The 23346-nt window shown below is 41.8% G+C and overlaps 1 protein-coding gene across 1 annotated transcript; it reads right to left on the bottom strand.

Annotated features, from left to right (window-relative positions):
- Positions 1–872: 872 nt before the first annotated feature.
- LOC124281632 (tubulin beta chain-like) lies at positions 873–21549 on the bottom strand. The gene is made up of 10 exons (XM_046717566.1): positions 21413–21549; positions 12308–12416; positions 11161–11271; positions 10775–11019; positions 9669–9876; positions 9154–9397; positions 8974–8987; positions 8311–8496; positions 5707–5825; positions 873–1218 (listed from the first exon to the last, which is right to left on the bottom strand). The coding sequence occupies exons 1-10, from the start codon at positions 21467–21469 to the stop codon at positions 1156–1158; spliced, it is 1356 nt and encodes a 451-aa protein (XP_046573522.1). The 5' UTR covers positions 21470–21549; the 3' UTR covers positions 873–1155.
- Between the last annotated feature and the right edge of the window lie 1797 nt (positions 21550–23346).

Genomic DNA, 23346 nt, shown 5'->3' with positions numbered 1-23346 from the left:
AGCAGTACAAGTTTAAACAAAGGCTCCTCTGGCTGCACTAGTAAGAAAGTGACATGGTGTCACTGTAGGTTGGAGAAATGTATGGCATATTCAGTGTGAAACGGAAAGCTACATGCCTCGAACTATCCAATAAGAAAATATATATAGTTACACTTCCGGTTTCCTGGTGTCACTGTCGGGTCAGAAAGTATAGTCTAATGCACGACCGAACAAAGTGTCACAAAGTCAACCTTAGTGATAAATGAGATGTGGATGGTGGGCGAGTTGGTTTACGCCGCTATTAGCAATATTCCAGCAATATCACGGTTGTGTGGGACACCAGAAATGGGCTTCACACATTGTACCCATGTAGGGAATCGAATCCTGGCCTTCTGCGTGACCGCCTTAACCATAGGGCCTGTAAGTCTCGCAGGCGCTACTTCCGATACTAGGCTGGTTCCCGGCTCCCTTTGCGCGCGCCAACTTGCGAGATGGGGTCCAGCTTACTTCCCGTACCAGATTTCCGGTGATAAGCGTATATTCAAGAACCAGTTCGGGTTCCAAATTGCGCGACCGCCAAATATGACTTTGCTAGACCAAGTGTACAACCATGCTTGTCTGTCACAGCTGTTGACATTCGTGATAGTTGTCTAATCTGGGGATTGTCACATGGGACATTTGTTATTCCAGCAAGGATTATAGGTGAGACCATGAGACCAATCGAAACGATATGAAACTTGTCACCGGAAGTACTATGGTCTCGAAAAGTGACGTGACCTACTTACGGGCCCAATTGGGCGTCCCCACCTCTCCAGATGTGGATGGTAGGCACAGATGTAAGCTCCTGGCAAGATGAGGCAATGGGGACAATGGGGTCAAAAAGAGCACAACAATGCGGAATCTGTATTTTTATATTACTACTATTGCGTATATAACGAACATAATAAGATAACACGGATGATCTATGAAAACTACGATACCAAAAGGACGAACATTTGTCTAATTTGATCAGGTGTTGTTCGTGGAGAGTCTAACATGTTTTGACAGTCTAGTTTGTAATTTCCTTCAATAAATATCTCACGGAAGCTATAATCAACAAGTAATAACAATTCTTGGACGGATGGTCAGAGTCGCCCTCAAGGACCCTCGGTGATCACGTGACAGTCATGTGGTTTTCTAACCCGCTTCCTCTGCTTCCTCCTCTTCGTCGAATTCGCCTTCTTCCTCTGCAGTGGCATCCTACAAACAGAAATGGTGGCTTTAGACAATAAATGCTTTGGTGAGAAGTTAAATATGCTGGAATAATACCATGTGAAGTCAACGTGAGTCCCGTGAACATCACTTAAAACCTGGGACGCTGTTTCGTGCGTGACTGTGAGTGAGTGAGTTTAGTTTTACGTCGCTTTTAGCAATATTCCAGCAATACCACGGCGGGCTACACCAGAAATTGGCTTCACACACGATTGTACCTATGCCGGGAATAGAACCCGGGTCTTTGGCTTGACGGGCAAACGCTTTAACCACCAGGCTACCCCACCGCCCCTGAGTGTGACTGAAACATGTACAGGTTTGATATGCTTTACTTGAAGCGTTATATAGTGAGTGAGTAGGTTGGTTTGCCGCCGCTTTGGGCGTATGTACACGCCTCCATACCTTCCCGGACATTGTCAGGCAGGTGATTCGAAAAGGCTTTAGCCCGAACAGAGTTCATTTAAATAACTACCGTAGTGAGAGTGATTAAACGGCTTACACCACGAGGGCATACTTATTTAATACGCGTTTAATGTATTAGGCATGATGAAGATTATCAAGATGAGTACAATTTTATTGTTTTTAAAAAGAAGTAATTGCCCTAGGGCAGTTAATCAGTTATGCTAAATAAACACTTCCAAGAACAATGGACATAACTTTCCCTAGTGGTTTAACTATATGTACCCCGACTGGCACTCAATATAAAGGGGATGAAACAAGGAGTGGCCAGGTCGAGGTCAGTACATGCGGTCAGTTATTGAAACTCATTTGAGTTAACCATATTTCTGGAAACTAAGGTGGACTAAGATCCAACGTGTGTGAGCCAGTGTTAATCAAGGATAACGTTGGGTAATACTCGAAATGCATGCATACAACCTCAGATATAGTGCACAGTGGGGAATCGAACCCGGGCTTTCGGTGTGACGAGCGAACGCTTTAACCACTGGGCTACCCCACCGCCCGCCAGGAGAAATCACACAACCGCCATCAGAATTCCAACAGCAATTTAAGATTAACAGGAGATTGAGAAGTTTTTTCAATCCTTAGAAAAATATTCGCCATAGTACATTTTCTGTTTAATGAAAAACGACAAGAAAGTTCATAATAACGCGTAGAACATTAGTGAAGCAAAACCATCATAAAAACTGACATATTGATTCACAAGTATTAAAATCTACAATTGAAACTGTATGTCCGTCAAGCATGTCAGAATACATGTGTTCGATCAACATCTATATTCATTAAAACGCATTTATTTCTTGATGGGTCACAAAATGAATTAATTATTATTCATTATAACGATTTTATTCACTGAATCACAAAATGAAACTAATTCCATAATAATGTACTTTAGACCGTAACCCAGGGGTTCAGTAAGCTGATGCTCATGATGTCAATCACTGGATTGTCTCGTCCAGAATCAGTTATGTAGTTGGTATATTGCCGGGTTTAAACAATAAACAAACAAAACAGCCACAACAAAATAGGTGTTATCTGCATTCGGGCTCCCTTTGTGATTCCAAAAAAGCTGTTGAGGTAATTGGAAATTATATTAAAACGGACAGCAACAAAATCTCGAGCCCATTAAAACGTGTAAGAATGTATATGAGTCACCGACATTCAAGAGGAAAACAAATAAAACGATTTACTCACATTATAAAACATAATACGGTGCACTATGCGAGCATGGCACACAATTACGCAATTGCACGGACTTCAAGTGTCCCCATCAAGTTGGTATAAGGCACGTGCTGATGCCACGAGGGCAGGGATCAGGCAGCACGTGATGCTGCAAGGAGGGCGCGGTACAGTGAAACTACGCTTCCGCTCAGCTGACGCGTTTTGTTGAAACATAATCCCAATTTTCTAAGAATTCTTTCAGTTATACACATGTTGTTGTTTGTTTATTGGCCAATTATCCCAACTCATGTCCCCTAGACCCAGCCAAACCTGCACGGGCGCATGGTTAGGATAACTAACAGAGCACACTCCATTTCTTCGTTTCGTACGTCAATTATCGCAGTGTTTTGAAACTTAAAAGCAAAATGACTTTCCCATTATGAAGAAAAAGTAAATTTGAAACATGAATTTTGTTTTAACTGTGCTCGAATACTCAACATAACAGCATGTTTGGCCGCGTGGGGCTATAATCACGGAGTTATCTAGTTGAAAGCTCATTACCTTACCCTTGGCTCTTCAAACGGGAAAAGAAGAGAATCTGTTTATGTGGAATATCTTTTTTTCTTTTGAAAATGGAGAATGTAGGAACGTGTTCTTAATTTGTTTTCCTCATGTGCCTTGTTCACTGCGCTATCGTTATACCTTTACCTCCTGGCGTCGAAATTAAAATTCATAGCTAAAGATAACGGTAGTAAATTATACCTTTAATGAGAAAATGCCGTTAACGGTATTATAATCATGTGAAAAACGATTTCAGATGTTGACACGCATTTACAATATTAAGAAGCGCATGTAAAAGGTATATCCACAAGTATGACTACTACTACTACTACTACTACTACTACTACTGCTGCTGCTACTACTACTACTACTACTACTACTACTACCCGGGAACCAGTAGACCAGCCTCAGTCGGCAAATTCACTTTGACTGTTACCAGGATCCGCTTATGACAGAGATTCAGTTTCGCCACGATTACGATCCTTGGTCGTGTTTCCTTCTACAGAAGTGACTATGGTTTTATGCCGCTTTTCCTAAAAACGTGTCTGTGCTACAATGGCTACCATAATACCTCTCTTCCCAACAGACCCGTGAAGATCTGCGTTAGACCTGATCTTCAGTAACCCATGCTTGTCGTAAGAGGCGACTAAAGGGATCGGGTGGTCAGGCTCGCTGACTTGGTTGACACATGTCATCGTATCCCAATTGCGTAGATCGATGTTCATGATGTTGATCTCTGGATTGTCTCGTCCAGACCCGATTATTTACAGGCCACTGACATATAGCTGGAATATTAATGAGTGCGGCGTAAAACTAAACTCAATCACTCTCTCTCTCTTCCCAACATGCTGCCTCAATACATTTTGCGCTTACCACTCTACCACCAATGATATACATCAATGTACCCCTACAACATTTGGTATTACTAACTGACTAGTACCTTCCATGGATATATACCGTCCCTACTTCGACATGTACTGCAGCCGCGGCCGCGACTGCAAGGACGGTGATAGTCTAGGACGGCGAGTACTGCTCTCTCCCCCACACTCGCGAACCTCTTTCTGCGAGACATTAAACGTGTACCACGGGCCCTTGGCAAGTAGAGGTTCGTGCATATGGTTCGTGTCCGACTTGTATGTTACACGTTCAGGAAAACATGGTGATTTATGACCCTGCAGTCAAGACGTGAGGCATCAGATAGAGGGCGTTGCTCATTGCAGGAGACCTGTGTGTCAGAGAAACAACTGAAGGGAACACTCTGGGTGCTGAGAGGACCCGGATGGTCGTCCGAGTTGTGGTAGTCGTGGAACGAGAGGATGAACTGTTGCTGGTGTAGTAGCCGCGGTAGTGCGTAGGTGTGAAACGATACACCGATAAAGTTTCCGTGCAGTGATACGATACCCGATACAGACATGGATGTATCGATACTAAAGACATCTTAAGGAATTAAGGGATTTTTTTCTTCTTATTTAATTATTTAATTATTTTTTTTTCCATTTTATCATTATTATTAATATTTATTTATTTTATTTATTTATTTTGTTTATTTTATTTATTTTATTTTTGGAGGGGTCTCCCATTTTGTTCTGGGAAGGTAGTGGGGCCATCAAGTTTGTACACATGTACTAGGGGGTTAGCATTTTTGTACATAATTCTACATTAAATATTTCTGCTTAAAAATTAGAGGGGGGGGGGGGGCATTGATTTTGTGCATGAGATGCATAATATACTATTAAACACATCCATGGACGAACAAAATGGTAATTTGACTAGGAGGCTGTATTTCGAGTATTTCGAAACCACTAAAATAGAGGCCATGGTGACGAAAGGTCTTTGATTGTATATAGCCAAACACCTTTGTGTCGAACTTTGATGTGCCAAGCTTACCGCTGTCTCGAAATAGAAGTTTAGTCCCTGCGAATACCTTATTTATAGTATTATAGTCATCATTTTACGTCTTTGTCGAAGTTTGGATTACCCGAAGTATTTACGTGGGTCCCTGCAACTTCGACACAAAAGTGTTTGATTGTATTTGATTATCGAACATGACGTCGATGTTACTCGGGGTCGCTGATCCTATCTGCAACTGGCTTTGAATAAGTTGCCATAAATTGCTTCTGGTTTGTTTGACATACGTATTAGAAAAGCGCATTGCTGGTACAGAACTAGTTTAGAGGTACGGTAAGAGTGACCCGCCCTTGGTATATACGAAAAGCCACAATCGCGGGGTGGAAAGCCGCTCTGGACTGACTAAAACGGAACGTTATTCTGTCCTGAATATAATAAGGATATTACCTGGTATTGCTGGTACTCCGACACCAAGTCGTTCATGTTGGACTCGGCCTCGGTGAACTCCATCTCGTCCATACCCTCGCCCGTGTACCAGTGGAGGAAAGCCTTGCGTCGGAACATGGCTGCAATGGGAGGATCAAACGTGAAGTAAAAGTAGTGAGTGAGTTGGTGTAACACCTCTTTAAACAGTTGCTTGGTTTGTTGTTTTACGCCGCACTCAGCAATATTCCTGCTATATGGCGGCGGTCGGTATATAATTGATTCTGGACCAGACAATCCAGTGATCAACAGCTCAAGCATCGATCTTCGCAATGGGGATACGATGACACGTGTCAACCAAGTCAGCGAGCCCGACCACACGATCCTGTTAGTCGCCTCCTACGACAAGCATGGGTTACTGAAGACCAATTCTACCCCGGATCTGCAAGGGTGTATTTTAACAGTCATTTAGGTATAACACGGTGTTTCGACTTGATGTGTTCGTGGATCAGGGGTTGGGGTGGGAGGAAGGGAGAGATTAGAAGAGATGCAGGTTATTTACTATTTTGCTGAACAAACCATTTTACGCCGTTTTTAGGGCACTTCGGCGTGACGAGCTAACGCTTTAGTCACTAGGCCACCAAACCTCCCCTTACAAATATAGATCCAGGTTAGAATTGGTCTTCAGCCGCCCATGCTTGTGTTAGGAGACGACTAACGGGTGGTTTAGACATGACTTTGTTCATGCAAGTAATTGTACCCCCAATGCGTAGATCGATGCTCATGGTGTCAATCACTGGACTGTCTGGTCCAGATTTGATTATTTACTGACCGCCGTCATGTAGCTGGAAACTTGTGAGTACGGTTAAACAACAAATAATTATACAAAAAGAAACCAGGATTCGAACATACGATCATAGTTTCCTGGCAATGTGAAGGGAAGCAACTCTGCACATCGACTTGCTTCTCCCCATACGACTGGGTCACAGCCTCAAGACCCTTTTATGTAACACTAAATATAATATCACTACGACAAAGGCGAATGTACAAAACGATGAGGAAAACGTTAAATAAATTCAGAATATAATTAAACAAATGTCACTAAACCATGTTATATGTGAAATGTTAAGTAATATCTCTTAAGGTTAAAAGAGGAAATTCTACCATAAATTAGAAATTAATGTCAACTGTAACACAATGAACAAAGGTAGATGAGAACGGCCTGTGAAGGTAATACACTATCGCATGTTTCACGGGCTTCTTTGTGTCAGTTGAACTAAAAAAATGGGCGTTACATGTGTACTTGGAAGCTGAAATATCAAAGGCGTTTATTAATTTTCAATCTGAGTTTTCATAAATTAACCGCATGTTCATGATAGTTTCGCCTTTGACTAAATTTGTAACACACGGACAGATAATGTTCTGTTTTCACTGTAATATCACATGAATTATATCTTTCAAGTATTATCATATTTCTGGGGAGGATCAAATTGCATATTTTGCACAAACTGGGCATAAACTCAGCAACGTACTGCCTCCTATTGAAGAGTAATGGACAGATATCCCGCCATAAAGAACAAGCTTAAATTTTATTATGCACATTTCGTTTCCTTTGTCGCGGCATAATGCAAGATAACGATGTAACAGGCCATAAAAACGGAGGCAAGGAGAACGGGCGTGTTGCTATCTAACTCTCGCTGTATAACAAGCCAGATAGGCGGCATATCGTGCTTATGAAAAATAATAAATCATATTCGTGTTCTGGAATATCGTGTTGTGGGCTGCATGTCGTTTTTTCATGTGTGTATAATATGCAGGATTTAAGGCGAGAGAGGGTTGGCAAAATGATAACAAGTTTGTCTAAGACGTTTCATTATATTCCTGCTTTCGACCCATGAAGAGATCTTGAGTATGAGAACACACACTTATGTGTACGACCAACTATCATAGGTCGCTTTGGGTTTGGTCGGAAGAGGGTGTGGGTTGGTTTGGATACATGTATCGGTTTGAGAAAATATATTAATCAAAGTGAAGGGTGTGTCCAGACATTAATTCTGCCGATTCTATCTTTAAGGGATTGAGAAATAAATACTACGGCTTCAATAACATAATAATTGTATTTTTTACTACTAATAAGCATGATTTTTTAAAAATGATTTAAATATGCGATAAAGAAAGCTGTTTCTATAAGATACCGAGTCTGCATCATACACAAACACTGATGGAAGTTTAATTTATTGCCGAATTATCAAACTCTTACAAATTAATTTATTTTTAGTCCTAGGAATTTCTAACACATTTCTGTAATATTAGAACGAATGGACCTTTTGTGTAAACGTTATGAATTCATCATAGTTTCTTCATTACAAAAATTGCATTCATTTTGACACCTATAATCACTGAAGGTAACCACTCATTATTTACGGTGTAAATAATCCGATGACTGTGTATACACATGCGTTTCGGTTTTGTCATTGTTCTGTGGTAAGACTTTCGATAAATTCGACAGGCAAGACCCCATTGAAATCGCGATCTGTTTGGCGGCAGTGCCTCAGTATAGAGTAAGGCTGCACGAGTAGTCTACCCTTCATAACAACACCAGCGTCTGTACGTGATCGCTGCTCTCACCTGTGAACTGCTCAGACACCCGTTTGAAGAGTTCCTGAATAGCTGTGGTGTTCCCGATGAACGTTGCAGACATCTTCAGACCGCGTGGCGGGATGTCGCAGACGGCGGTCTTGACGTTGTTGGGAATCCATTCCACGAAGTAGCTGCTGTTCTTGTTCTGAACGTTGAGCATCTGCTCGTCAACCTCTGGAAACAGCGGATCAAGAATGCCGGATATATTTTATACCCACAACCTGTGACGAGTCAAAAAGCTGCCTACCACGAAGCTAAAGGCCGTCTCCACTGTGAATGGGATTTCTCATTCCAAAGTGTATTCAGGGTCATTTCTTGAGAATAATGGTGTTGGGAGTCCGTAGCGACAAGAAACTAGAGAGTCGCTTGCGTGTTTGTCTGACATCAGTATTGGAAGGATACAGAGTTTGCCTGGCCTCGATTGTTACCCGAAAATCTTGACATACTGCACACATGCTGTGGGAATACCTACTCTAAATAGATACCCTTCCCGAGAAGATGGCGCTGACAGTGTAACAGCAGGGTTACCTGTCCTTAATGGAATCCTTCCTCTGAAGATGGAGCTGTCAGTGAACCAGCAGGAGTACTTACCCTTCATGGACATCTTTCCCCAGAAGATGGCGCTCACAGTGCAAAAGCAGGGTTACCTACCCTTCATGGACATCCTTCCCCTAAAGATGGCGCTCACAGTGCAAAAGCAGGGTTAACTACCCTTCATGGACACATTTCCCCGGAAGAAGGCGCTGACAGTAAGCCAGCAGGATTACCTACCTTTCATGGGCACATTTCCCCGGAAGATGGAGCTGATAGTGAGCCAGCAGGATTACCTACCTTTCATGGACATCCTTCCCCCTGAAGATGGAGCTGACTGTGAGGTAGCGACCATGCCTGGGGTCACATGCCGCCATCATGTTCTTGGCATCAAATATCTGCTGTGTGAGTTCTGGGACGGTCAAAGCGCGGTACTGTTGACTTCCACGGGAGGTAAGGGGAGCGAATCCAGGCATGAAAAAGTGAAGACGTGGGAAGGGTACCATGTTGACCGCAATCTTCCTCAAATCTGCATTCAGCTGGCCTGTCAAATATCAACAGCTTAACCTTTGATATAGATTAACTTTAATTAGTATTGCTATTCAGATTTCTAACAATTATACACCTTATATCCAGACGAAATTTATGCATACATGTATATGTTGTTGATTTTGTTTTTTAAGTGGACTTTTAAATTAATATGAAGTAATATGAAGCATGTAAACCCTACTAACAATTATACGGAAAACTAATTAGATTGAGTTTGTAATTCTGAATACAGGTAACAGTATCAGTGACCTTCACGCGCCCCCTACCTGGGAACCTGAGACACGTGGTGACCCCTGACATTGTGGCTGAGATGAGGTGGTTGAGGTCGCCGTAGGTGGGGGTGGTCAGCTTGAGGGTCCTGAAGCAGATGTCGTACAGAGCCTCGTTGTCGATGCAGTAGGTCTCGTCGGTGTTCTCGACCAGCTGATGGACAGACAAGGTGGCGTTGTACGGCTCCACAACTGTGTCCGATACCTGGAACAACAATACACACCTTTCTTATGTTCTGAACTTTGATATGGAGTTAGCCTGAGATCATTTGGCTGAGACCCGTGAAGGTCCGGGTTAGAATGTGCCTTCAGTAACCCATGCTTGTCGTAAGAGGCGACTAACAGGATCAGGTGGTCAGGCTCGCTGACTTGGTTGACACATCTCATCGGTTCCCAACTGTGCAGATCGATGCTCATGCTGTTGATCACTGGATTGTCTGGTTCAGACTCGATTATTTTCAGACCGCCGCCATATAGCTGGAATATTGCTGAGTGCGGCGTAAACCTAAACTCACTCACTCATTTGGCTGAAATAATACCCATGCGGCGTAAATTCACGCACGTATTTGGCAGTCCATGCATGTTGGATGCTGGCCATCTGACACTTAATTGTCTGTTAACATAATAAATACGCTAATTACACAGACAACGTTAACGATTCACATGTATCTCCAGCAACAACGTCTAGATCTATCCGTGAAGATCTGGGCTAGAATCGGTCTTCAGCAACCCATGCTTGTCGGATGAGTCGACTAACGGGATCGGGTGGTCAGGCTCGCTGACTTGTTTGACACATGTCACGGTATCCAATTGTGTAGATCGATGCTCATGCTGTTGATCACTGGCTTGTGATTATTTACATACCACCGTCATATAGCTTGAATATTGATGAGTGTGGCATTAAACAACAAGCAAACAAACGTTAGATTTAGACTTGGCTGGGCGTCTTAGAACGATTATCGACTTTCTTTCTTGATTGTATGTGATGAAACAATGTCAGACTCCATAATTTCTAGGTCTGTCTGTACCATATCTGCTTAAACAGTAACTGCGTTTTGTGAACAGGGTAACCAGTCAATGTCTTCGGTGTGTAATATGCTCACCTTTGGCGATGGAACAACTGAGAATGTGTTCATGATTCTGTCGGGATACTCCTCCCTGATCTTGCTGATGAGGAGGGTACCCAGCCCCGCACCTGTACCCCCGCCCAGTGAGTGAGTGAGCTGGAAGCCCTGGATACAATCGCAACTTTCCGCCTCTTTCCGGACCACATCGAGAACCGAGTCAATGAGTTCGGCTCCTTCCGTGTAGTGACCCTTGGCCCAGTTGTTGCCAGCTCCGCTCTGACCTGAAGCACCAGAGAGGTAACACTTTGCCATAGTTACTTTGTAACTTTCAAGGCTGATCTTTGGCTGAAGTAGTTTGAATAGTAGGATATGGGCAAATAAGGTTCATATTGCTTCCTGAGAATAGTGCCAGACAGACTTACCGAAAACAAAGTTGTCTGGTCGGAAAATCTGTCCGAAAGGTCCTGACCTGACAGAGTCCATGGTGCCAGGTTCCAGATCGATCAGGATGCTCCTCGGGACATACTTCCCGCCTGCAAAACACCAAACATAAATGATGATTGCAGTGAAAATACAAATTAATAATGGCAGTAAAACCACTATTTTGTACCAGTATATGTAAGTCTTGACAGAAATATGTATTATTCTGAGAAATTGGAACTATCTCCGACAGTATATTGTTCATTTTAGTCCAGGTCCAGACGAGGTAGCTGGTACAAATATTCACAATAATATTTGTCGCAGTTTTATTTTTGGCATTCAGAACTCTCAATTTATATTATTTTTAATATCAGATATGCTTGTTCGATTGTTACACTCAATCATACATATAATATAAAAGCTTCTTTGTATTTCAATTGATAACGAAGTTCACCTGACGTCATCTACGGAGAAGTTCCCAGATCTTCACGCACTGAGGTACCATTTGGAGTAAAGAGCAGTTATAAAGGGATTGATATGTATGCTTTATCAAATGTTAGGAGACTTGGTTTTACAGGAAATGCCATTTTCCCGAGCGTGATGTTGCATGATGCGATATGGTCATAACAGTATTTAAACTAAGAGCCCCGATACTTAATGCACTTTAAAAAAATCAACGTGAAAAACGTTGACATCAATCGAAGCGAACGTACAATCCGCCACATTTCCACATCGGACATATTCGGGCGGCCTGCATTGAATTACATAACGCTTAGAGTCCATCTCTATCAACTTCATTTATGCAACAACTGCTTTAACATGATGGTGTTGTAAGTGGTGTATCTGTTTCAAATCAATTATCTTCTTATGACTTACGATTGGGAGACTTATTTACATATGGCACTGAGAATTACAGGACCATGGTATCATACCCCTGGGAACCCAGTAAAATGAGGATCGGATTTTTTTATTTTGATCGTTGGATCGTTGTTCGTGATATTAACCACGCGATTATTTGCAAAACAGATAAAACTTGTATGTTGACGAATGCAATGCTCCCTTATCACGTACTATCTCGCCTACAGGTGAAGCATAGATGTTGGGATTGTTTTCATGTTATATGAAGGAGATTCTGAAACGTTATGTTACCTGTTGCTTCGTTGTAGTAGACGTTGATTCTCTCCAACTGGAGGTCGGAGTCGCCATGGTAGGTGCCGGTAGGGTCAATGCCGTGCTCGTCGGAGATCACTTCCCAGAACTGCGCAAACAAAACCAAAACATGGCTTGTATATTTACAAGGATTCAAAACATAAATAGTTTCGTTTCACGAAAGTGAATATTATTCACACAATATATAAAAAAACACATTATAGTCGACCTGGTGGAATGAGAGTATCAATCATTCCGATCAAATCAAACCAACATCGATCCAAGACAGAACATTGGAACATCGAGCGGTTGAAAATTAAAATGGGATACAGCGTCCCGGTGACGTTGTCTTAGTACTACGACTTCATCTACGATTGTAGTTGCACTAATGTCACGTAGTGGAATACCCCCTTTGCCATCATACCGGTTTAGATCGTCAGTCTACTCTCAAGGCAAACAGACCATCAGCTGTTCATCGAGACAGACAGATCACCAACTGACGACAATCCATGTGTTCAGACCTAATGAGTTCCTTCCACTCAATCATTGAACATTCCAGGGAATGTACTTTTTGTTAGGAAAGTTGTTTGTAACACTTGCCAGTTTTACTCGAAGTTAATTGAAAGATCTAATCCAAACTCGTTTTTCTAATTCTCATCTCGACAGTTGTCGTCTGCTGAGTAATGGCATCGTCTGCTCCGCAAGCCAAATACAAACGTGGTCGTCTGTGCACCAAGAAGACAATCTATATTCGAAGACAAAATCAAATGGCACCACACTGAAAGGATGCTCGAATCCTTTTCGGCTGGGTCGGACTAACGAACCATGCATGTTTCAAAAATATCCGTCAATCAGCGTTAGCTCATTTGACCTACGAGGGCAGAAAATACTCTATTAGCTGTCTCTCACTCTCTGATCCCCGACATTACCCACCTACCTTCTTTTCATCATGGACTATTTTGCTTTACGGCCCAAGAAGAACATTAACGTAAGTTTCTTGACAACTAATCCCTCTGCCCGTGATTAATAGCTCGAGATAGTCCGCTCTTTCTTCTATATTTCCAAATCATTACACCCCGCCGGACGGGAAATTGTCAATAGTCTGTCCAAGAAAAGTGCTAATCCCTAACATTAAGATACACCGTTTAGGTTGGGAAGTAGAACTGCTTTCTTAATCTTGGTCTGGTCATCCACACCATGCGTCTGGTCATCCACACCATGCACAGATGAAATTGACCTGACCCGTGACAAAACCCTGATAACTTCTGGCACTGGCCTCGTCGTTGAAACTTTTGAAGGTGACACTGAAGACCCTGGTTCTATTGTCCGACAGAAATGGGCTTCACATGTGAGGAATCGAACAGGGGCTGGTCGTGACTAGCGGATGCATTAGAACCGCTTGGCTACCCTACCGCTGAGTGAGCTTTTAGCTCCAATATTTCAATGCGCTACGCGTGATATTTCTGAAATTGCTGCACATGCATGCGCAATGTTCAACTAATAACATGCAAGTACTGTGAAGCTCTTGATATCCGGGAGCGGTGGGGGGTGACCTAGTGGTTAAAGCGTTCGCTCGTCATGGCGAAGAACCGGGTTCGATTTCCCACAAGAGCGCAGTGTGTGAAGCCCATTTCTGGTGTCCCCCGCCGTGATATTTCTGGACTATTGCTAAAATCGGCACAAAACTAAACTCACTCACTCACCCTTGATATCCGTAAAAAACATAACCTAGTACGTATTTCACACGTATTCGCGGTTTAAGTGGCCCACTTGGAGCACCGTGGTCAATTATAAATCTATGACTTAACAGAGCTAACAACCTCTGCTTGTGTACGGCACTCTTTAATGAAGCATCAAGTATACACACGATAATATACAGTATTATTGGTATTGGTGGCTGCCTAGATTTGCCGTAATCCAGGTAATTTCTTTGGTCAAATGAAGTTTAAGGCTGAGAACTAACGTATCTGTCACGATGTCGGACATGCCGATAGCTAGCCTATAGAATACGGGGATTTGTGGTAATCTTCAATCCGATGAAGTCAAGATAAGGACAGGTGACTAATCCGCCACAATCCTGTCAAGTTGTTGTGACCGCTGGTCAGCTAGTCAGTAGAAGGGACACCAGCGGTGTCGGCCCGTGAAAGCGATATTTCAATTTTTAGTATACCCGGTAAAGCGTCAAACCAGGTTCTGTGGGGTATTGCCGGGAAAACGTCAACATGATAGTTGCAAAGAAAACATCAGATTACGGTAAATGAGTTGAGCGTCCATGTGTTTGGTATGTTAAACAAACATGTGAGAAGTTCTGTTTGATCTAAATTAATCCTATTAAAATGTGAGAAGCCATGTTATAAGTAAAGAAAGATTTTAAAACAAATAGTTTGATACAATAGATCAGACAGTTTAATATTTTGTTACTTTGTTGTGTAAACTATAAATTGACATTGAGTTCATCCTTATAGTTTCATCCCTTATAAATATGAAGTGAAGGACTGACTGAGTTTAGTTACTAAAATGGCTAATCACGGCACAGGTTCGAATGTGCCCATGTGGGAATAACCCGTCTTCGGCGTGAGCGCGAACAGCTTTAACACTGAGGCTGCCATCCGCCCCTCGAAGTGAAGGACAGATCCAGCCAGCTAATACACAGGTTCGAATTACATTCGTGGAGACGGTCAGAGGCGGCTAACACTCCAGTCCTTGAAGAATGACCTCATCAGCAACCAGATTGGCAAGGTTGATTACAGTGACAATGAACATGATTTGCAGTGATATGTTTTGTCATATATCAAATATATCAGTTCAAATATATGCTGTATCAATAGTATTAATTTATTTATATTAACTACGGTACGGTTCAATAAAACTCTAAATCATTCAAATTCTTTTGTCTCTGATGTTCTTACTCAGAGCCGGGAAAGCCCCAATAAAAAATCACTGAACCAAAAATATTGCCGGAAAAACCCTTCTGTATTCTACCTATATAATTTGAAATGTCGCTTTCCCGGCCCATAACCATACCAGCAGGGGATCAAACACGCGAAATACATGACTGCACGAACCTCACTCAGATAGTGCGATGAGTTATAGCATGAATGCACAGGTCACAGGTTGACAGCATGAATGCAAAAATGAAGCTTTAGTCGGGCGCGAATGCTAATAACATGAATGTTCAGGTCACATTAAGGGCGATGGGGCAGCCTGGTGGTTAACTCGTCACGCCGAAGACACGGTTTCGATTCCCCACATGGGCACAATGTGTGAATCCAAATTTTTAATCAGAGTGCGATGGTTTACAGCCTGGTAGTAGGAATTCACCGTCAAGAAGAGCTATACTTGTCCAGCCAAGAGCGGAGTTACTCGCATGCATTGCCATTTTTAAGTTTAATGGGTGGTGAATCGAAATGTAACACATATGCATAATTTAAACTGACTGGAGAATGAGTGAGTGAGTGAATGAGTTTTGTTTTACGCCGCGCTCAGCAATATTCCAACTATATGGCGGCGCTGATTGGAGAATGACCCAAGGGTTAGACATGAATGTTCCACAACACATGATATTCTTGATGAACCACTTCTAACATCCACAAGCTGCCGAATTTGGTCAGCGACTCACTGAGAAGAATTATTTGAGAAAAATCCATGACTGACCCCGAAAGTCAAAACGACATATCAGTTTATAAACAATGTTGTATTTTATCACAACGGGTGACTCAAAGTGTTTCAACCACACGATCGGATTTATAGGTGTGAGGGGGTGGATTCTTTCCGTTCAAACGTCCATCAGCTGGATGACCTTGAGATACAAACAAGCGTGCGTGGACTAGCAGGACCCCGTTTCACAAAGCTCTCGTAAGCCCAAGATCTCGTAACTTTTCTGGTAGCATTCGTACCTCCTGTACTGTAACATAGGGAGTACGAATGATACGAGAAAGGTTACGAGATCTTGTGCTTACGAGAGCTTTGTGAAACGGGGCCCAGGGCCTCGTTTCACGAAGGGATCGTAACGCTAAGGAAATCGTAAGACCCATACTTTAACAAAGACTTACGACGGCCGTAGCGCTTCGATCGCTTTGTGGAACGGGGCACTGGGCCGTTGAACAAAACAACCTTAGCGCTCAGGTGATCGTAACTCCCATACTTTAACATCTAGACCTACGACATTTTTGGTGCTAAGGTGATCATAACTCCCATACTTTAACATCTAGACTTACGACAGTTTTAGCGCTAAGGTGATCGTAACTCCCATACTTTAACACCTAGACAGTTGTAGCGCTAAGGTTGTTTTGTACAACGGCACCCAGGACTTCGAATAGATGACAATGGTCCTGCAACTGGCTTCAAATATACGTTGTGTATTCCAAGAAGACGATGGATTCATGTAATGCCATTAACAGAAAAAACATGACTAACTTATTCTGAAATATTGTACAAACGGTTCGAATGTACGGCTGGTGTTTCCATAACAAGTCTTAGCTTAAATCAGTTGAGCACATATCGTGCAAAGTTCAAATTATTACCGTCCTCTCTCGGGTCTAAACTGCTTCAAAGAGAGCTTAACACAAACACCGCTGTATCCTTTGATTAAGTAATTACAGGTAACCATATATACAACAGGTAGATTCTAGATATGTGCAGAACAGCGCCGCGAGATGTAATGGAGAGATATACCGTGTCAAGCTCCATGTGAGATACTATTGTCTCACCTCTGTGAGATTCTATCTGGGAACCCACAGGCCGCATGGCAAGTACGGATTGTGTGGAACAATAGGAAATATGCTTCCTTTGTTTTCACAAGTTGAACTAACTGTGGGATTATATATAGAGCTTCACTTTAGTATGTTTTCTTTTATTTACGTCAGGGGCGGTGTGGTAGCCTAGTGGTTAAAGCGTTCGCTCGTCACGCTGAAGACCCGGGTTCGCTTCCCCACATGGGTACAATGTGTGAAGCCAATTTCTGGTGTCCCCCGTCGTGATGTTGCTGAAATATTGCTAAAAGCGGCGTAAAACTAAACTCACTCACTCACTTGTTACGTCATGACGATAAATATTGTATTTGACAATAACACCAACAATAATAATCAAAATCATCATTCTGATTGACCCGCATTAGCTTCGAGCCGTGGCATTTAATCCTTAAACCCATTCACCTCCTAATCCTACCAGGTACCCAGTCATTGCTTGGTAAAAATAGTCATTCGGATTCACACGTTCAAAAAAAAAATTATTTGTGTCAGATATCAAGTGATTAAGGCTTAAAACTGAGGTACTCGTTTGGCAGTCGCCAAAGCATCTATCATTCTCTGTGAGACTTCTCAATGGCAGGGTTAACGCTGATTGTGACGTGTGTCTGCTGGATGGCGTATTGGTGTTAATCACCTGAAGTGTTCTAGGTGTGGGAGAGAGGCCATTACCCGTAGTCTGCAACACGAACTAGGTGCACACTCGTCCCCATTGACAGAACATGTTCTCAGCTTGACACGCTTCCATGGGGCGGTATATTCTCACGAGCAGGCATCTGTTATTGCTGGGCGAAGTTATCTGAATAATGGGTGCTCCACGATTCGATGAAGTCTTCCAGGTATACATTAGTTACGTAGCTGATCATGAATTGTGAAGCGACAAAACTGAAATGTTGAGCATGTCGTGCGCACATCGTTACCACTTCCTAATATGCTTCAGTTACATTTTTAGGGAAGGCTTCCTGATTCTACTGGTTGCAAGGAAATTGCATTCTTGACCAAACCGAGACGCCTCGTTTAAGTTCAACAAGTTCATGACTGAAGTAGTAGTAGTCCTTCTCTAGCAGTAGCAGTAGTGAGGTGAGGTGAAATTGGGTTTAACGTCGTGCTTGAGAATATTTCGCTCATATGACGACGTGCATGCGTGTGTATGTGTATGTGCGGCTGCTTGTACTAGCCCAGACTTAAGCTGGTTTTATAGTGCTAGCCCACTGAGATACCATGCCGCAGTGAAGCATGAATACCCCACTCAGACACATTATACTGACTCCGAGCCGACCAGTCCTTGTTGTACCCATTAATGCCGAGCGCCAGGCAGGGACCAACAAGTACCATATTTTAACGTCTTTTGGTATGACGCGGTCGGGGATCGAACCCGCGACCTTCCGCTCTCCGAGCGGACGCTCTAACCACTACACCACGGAGGCGGCTGTAGTAGTAGTAGCAGTAGCAGTAGCAGTAGCAGTAGCAGTAGCAGTAGCAGCAGCAGCAGTAGTAGTAGTAGTAGTAGAAGAAGAAGGATTAAAACTTGATCAGCTGTCTTGTATTAATCTTCCCAAAAATGACACGCGTTAGGTCGAATATAAAACCAAGTTTGACCGTAACACAAATACCTAACGGTTAAGTCATTCTGTGAACAACACTTCTCTCCTTCTCCACCCCTCACGGGGCTCACGACCCCAGAAATACCCAGACAGAAGAGATGGTGGGAATCAAGACGAAACACAGAACTCATGAGTGTTTGGCCTAAGCCCAATTAGACCACTCACACACCAACACACCTACTGAACGCATGGCCTATGACTTCCTCAACCTCGTTACCACTTCACGGTCTCCGGGAGACTTCTACAACCGAAATTTCACAAGCTGCGAAAAACAAAACCCTAAAGACCCACAAGGACTGTCAGACACCAGACAACCTTTACCCATTCCAGGGGCTTAAATTTCCATTTCTGTCCACCCGACTCCGGTTTGTTGAAGATCTACCCACGAGGTTGGTTACGGGTGAAAGCTACCCCGCTAAGACTGCCGTCACCAGACAATGCAAGAGTGGTTCACAACGTTTATCTACGTTTCCGATAGTTTACACTTTCGTTCCTTGTTCACGCTGCGTCACATGACAAATGCCAGCCGTTACTTGTCAAATGTTTGAATAAGAGAGCTGTTTCGTTTATCTGTCCTTCTCAACTGTCTGGCTCTTTGAAAGGAACTATTTGAGTGACAGATGAAATCAGCACGTCTAGTTGACTCGAGTGCCCTTGTTATGACATGTGTTAACAGGCAAACACTAAATTAAATCATTTTCAATAAAACATCGATAATTATTCGACACTTCAGCAATAATACAACTTAAAATCTTCACCTTTTCATCTGAATATATTAAACTATTTATGATAACAAAAGTGATTTCGTTTGGAGGTGTAAACTCCTTACACTGGCAAAGATGTGTGAAGCTTAGGGTCATTACGAGACAAATGAACCATGCATTAACATTTCCATTGTGTTTGAACGGAACAGCGAGACCCCCTGAGCTTATGGTCACACATGAAGGATATCTTTACAGTTTACTTGAAGGATATATTGACTTTTTGTTTGTTTCGCTGCTTCTTTGAAGTGACGGTTATAGATAAGGACACACATGTTGCTGTCTCTCTGTGTGTTTAAAAGCAAGTTTTATGAAACATGTTTGATTACCCGGAGATAATGCTGAAAGGGTAATTTGATAAAGAACTTTAGAAAGGACTACCTTTGATAACCGTTGCTTGAGTGCAGTGTGAGGGTTGTAAAGTAACCAGTAAAAAATGACTCCGACAATTCGAAGAATGTTATTTTACGCCGCAATCGCAACATTCCAACAGTACCACGGAGCCTGGCAATCACAGGCTGGAAGTATGAGCCATTCCACATCGGGATAATGACACTGTCTGACCAACCAATCCCCAATTTAGTCTACTCTTACGACAAGGATGATCTTCTGTATTCTAACCCGGGACCGCGCATGCTCACTCTAGTATTGATGATGTAATAAAGATTTCTGTATTCAAAATGTGCTTGGGGATTCCTGGCTGGAGAATTGCCACGTCACCAACAACGTTTAATTAATGATCGAATGGTTGCAATGCCTGAATGCCATGGCTTATTGGGAGTAAAAGTGCTCTCATAATATTGATCACTGGTTCGTCGTGTCAAGATTCGATCACCTACAAATGCAATCAACGTATTCTATTATCCTGAAACGGTACTGACGTTTTAAATGAACTTTACTCACGGATTGAATTCCTATTTATCAAATACCTCAAACTCTAACATCGCTGTATATTCATTGTGATGTGAAACATCGACATCTAAACACAGAAACCAGAATCTCAACATTCTCAGCAAGAACCAAAGCAGAATTGATGGCCTGTGTGATTAAAATTATATGGTATCCACGCACGATCTGATCAAAATATACAGCAACAAAATAACCGATTGATACAATAGTACAGATTATTATAAAAAAAATTTTAAAAAGCCCAGCCCACTTGCCCTAGTTCCCATAGTTGTTCACTTGTATGCAATCAACAACTAATCAATTTTGCTCAACAACAGTTCTCCGTTGATTGACGAGTTCATTACGATCTGATATTTGGCTGAATGGATTTATCCCTAGCACGCTATCGATATTTTTGTGGAATATTAAGCATTGTATTATATGATACAACTAAGACATAATCTGTCGGAATTATTTTTTCGATTTATAATAACTATGGCAATAATATAACAATACAGCTTGTTAACACAATCAATCCATTGAAAACAATATTTATCGCTTGGTTGGAACTGCTACAGTTTATGAGGAACATATTTACAATTAGACCCATGGATTTGTGACGGAGACATTCATTTAGGTACATTTTTTAAATGGCATTGTCCGTATTAGCGAGGAAACTGTCATACTGGATCCGGTGTATTTCAATGAAGAAAGCTTAATACAAGGAGTTAGAAAGTTAAATTGAATGAGAACTTTTTCAACCGTTGATTGCAAAAAAAAATATTTCTTAAAAAAAATATTCTCTATTATACTGTTATTTCGTTATAACCTCTGAATCATATGAGATGTGTTCACATAAAGATAGTTTTACGATTATTTCCCAAATCAAGGTATTGTGACTGACATTTATCAGGTTCTAAATTAAAATTAATGTATTCATAATATCATGTTTTGTTATAACAGTCTTTAAGCCAGGATATCAGTAATGATCTTATCATATACTGTTATTGAGCGAAATTGTATGTTCAAGAAAGTGTACTTTGAATTTTTTTCCTTTTTGTCTGGAAATATCAGTTATTAACAAACAATTAAGAAAGTACTGTTTACCTTTGCACCAATTTGGTTGCCACACTGTCCAGCTTGCATATGTACGATTTCCCTCATGACTGCTGTTGTGTTGCAAGCACACGCCTCAGATGTAAATGTCAAATCTCCTCAACCACAGTTCGTGTTAGTTGATACCCGTGTTTTATACCCGCCACTACCCGCTCAAATCACCAGCGGCTTAACTACCCGTAAAGAAATAGTCCCAGTTTTAAAAATACCGTTACCGTTTACTTTTTTCACATAGTCAATACATTTCCTACATAAGAACAGAATATGTCTTTCGGCTGTTTTCAAATTGCTTTGGTGTGAAGACAGTAGATACCCTTCGATGAGGAGGTACACTTTTGTGGCGCAGGAATATATCGAAGAGGGGTTATTGACAAATGTTGGAATGGGACATGTAGGAAGCGGTTGGACGGTTGCTACTGTAAACAGGTGACACTGTTTGGGCATGTTATGGGTTTCTAGCGTCCGATGGCCAAATAATGAAATTTTGAAATATCATTCCGTGATTTCGTTCAAGAGGACTTAACCTTTCAGGACACGTTTTCTAATCTTTTTGCCGGTTGATAATTTCTATTTTTTCCTTTAGAGTTTAATAATGTTCGAATGTAAATACACATATACAGTTAGACGTATATCATGTTAACAGAACTGCATATTAAAAAAATCTCTATGATTGATATAAAATATGATCTCAATGAATGATCGATATCATTCAATTTAAGTAGAATGTCTGTATTTACCATGTTACCACTGGTTTATCCCGTTTAATTCATCCATGAAACATATAGCTGTTTTTACATCAACAGTTATCATAATCAGTAAGGTCTATGGGGTGGTCAAGTTGTTAAAGTGTTCGCTCGTCGAGACGAGTTCGATTCTCCACATCGTTTGAAGTCTATTTCTTTCTACCTCGTCCTGATAGTTTTTATCAATTAATGACTCTATCCATATTTGGAATGTCTTGTATTAGTGTGTTATTTCCTGCCTCTGTGTACATTTTTCTATCATGAGGTGAGGTGAGGTGAAATTGGGTTTAACGTCGTACTTGAGAATATTTCGCTCATATGACGACGTGCAAGGGTATGTATGTGTATGTGCAGCTGCTGGTACTAGCTCAGACTTAAGTTGGTTTTATAGTGCTAGCCCACTGAGAGACGCTGCCGCAGTGAAGCATGAATACCCCACTCAGACACATTATACTGACTCCGAGCCGACCAGTCTTTGTCGTACCCATTAATGCCGAACGCCAGACACGGACCAACAAGTACCAAATTTGAACGTCTTTTGGGTATGACGCGGTCGAAGATCGAACCTGCGACCTTCCGCTCTTCGGGCGGACGCTCTAACCACTACACCACGGAGGTGGTCTTTCTATCATTAAAAACCATTAAACCTCACATCACACAGAAAGAGGACATTTTATTAGAACATGATTAAGCTCATATATTCCGGTGATGACAGTTAATAACCAATGCCAAAACGCGGAGACCTCGCCTGTAAAGGTAATGAGGTCCATATACTATATGTCTGGATTACATGTACAAACGCTGGAACTAATCAAACATGGCCTTCCTATGATGTGACGGCAGTGACTGACGGCCTGGCTATAGACATGTAATTAACATCATTATACCACTGGCTCGATGTGTATACATGTCGTGATACTGAAATGAATGTGATACTGACAATTTATGTCGATAGTAAATATATGAACGGTTGATATGTTATTTGTAACACGGGATATGGAAAGTTGATGTGTGTGTGTGTGTGTGTGTGTGTGTGTGTGTGTGTGTGTGTGTGTGTGTGTGATATGTGTGATGCGGATGGAATAAGGATGAATCGCTAGATAAAGATATCAAATAATATGAATGAATAAACGGATATCGATGAATGAACGAATGAACGAATATTAGATATATTTGAATGGA

Source organism: Haliotis rubra, unplaced genomic scaffold, assembly GCF_003918875.1.
Source record: "Haliotis rubra isolate DU_JTF1 unplaced genomic scaffold, ASM391887v1 Scf286, whole genome shotgun sequence".
Taxonomy (NCBI): Eukaryota; Metazoa; Mollusca; class Gastropoda; order Lepetellida; family Haliotidae; genus Haliotis; species Haliotis rubra.
The sequence above is the reverse complement of the archived record's forward strand: the minus strand, read 5'-3'. Positions and strand labels throughout refer to the sequence as shown.

Excerpts from the sequence above, each read along its gene's own strand:
- LOC124281632 (XM_046717566.1), bottom strand. The coding sequence starts at position 21,469 with ATGAGGGAAATCGTACATATGCAAGCTGGACAGTGTGGCAACCAAATT. Across the intron at positions 12,417-21,412 it reads GCAACCAAATTGGTGCAAAG|TTCTGGGAAGTGATCTCCGA; the intron begins GTAAACAGTACT and ends TTGTTTGCGCAG. Across the intron at positions 9,877-10,774 it reads CAGTTGTTCCATCGCCAAAG|GTATCGGACACAGTTGTGGA; the intron begins GTGAGCATATTA and ends TTGTTGTTCCAG.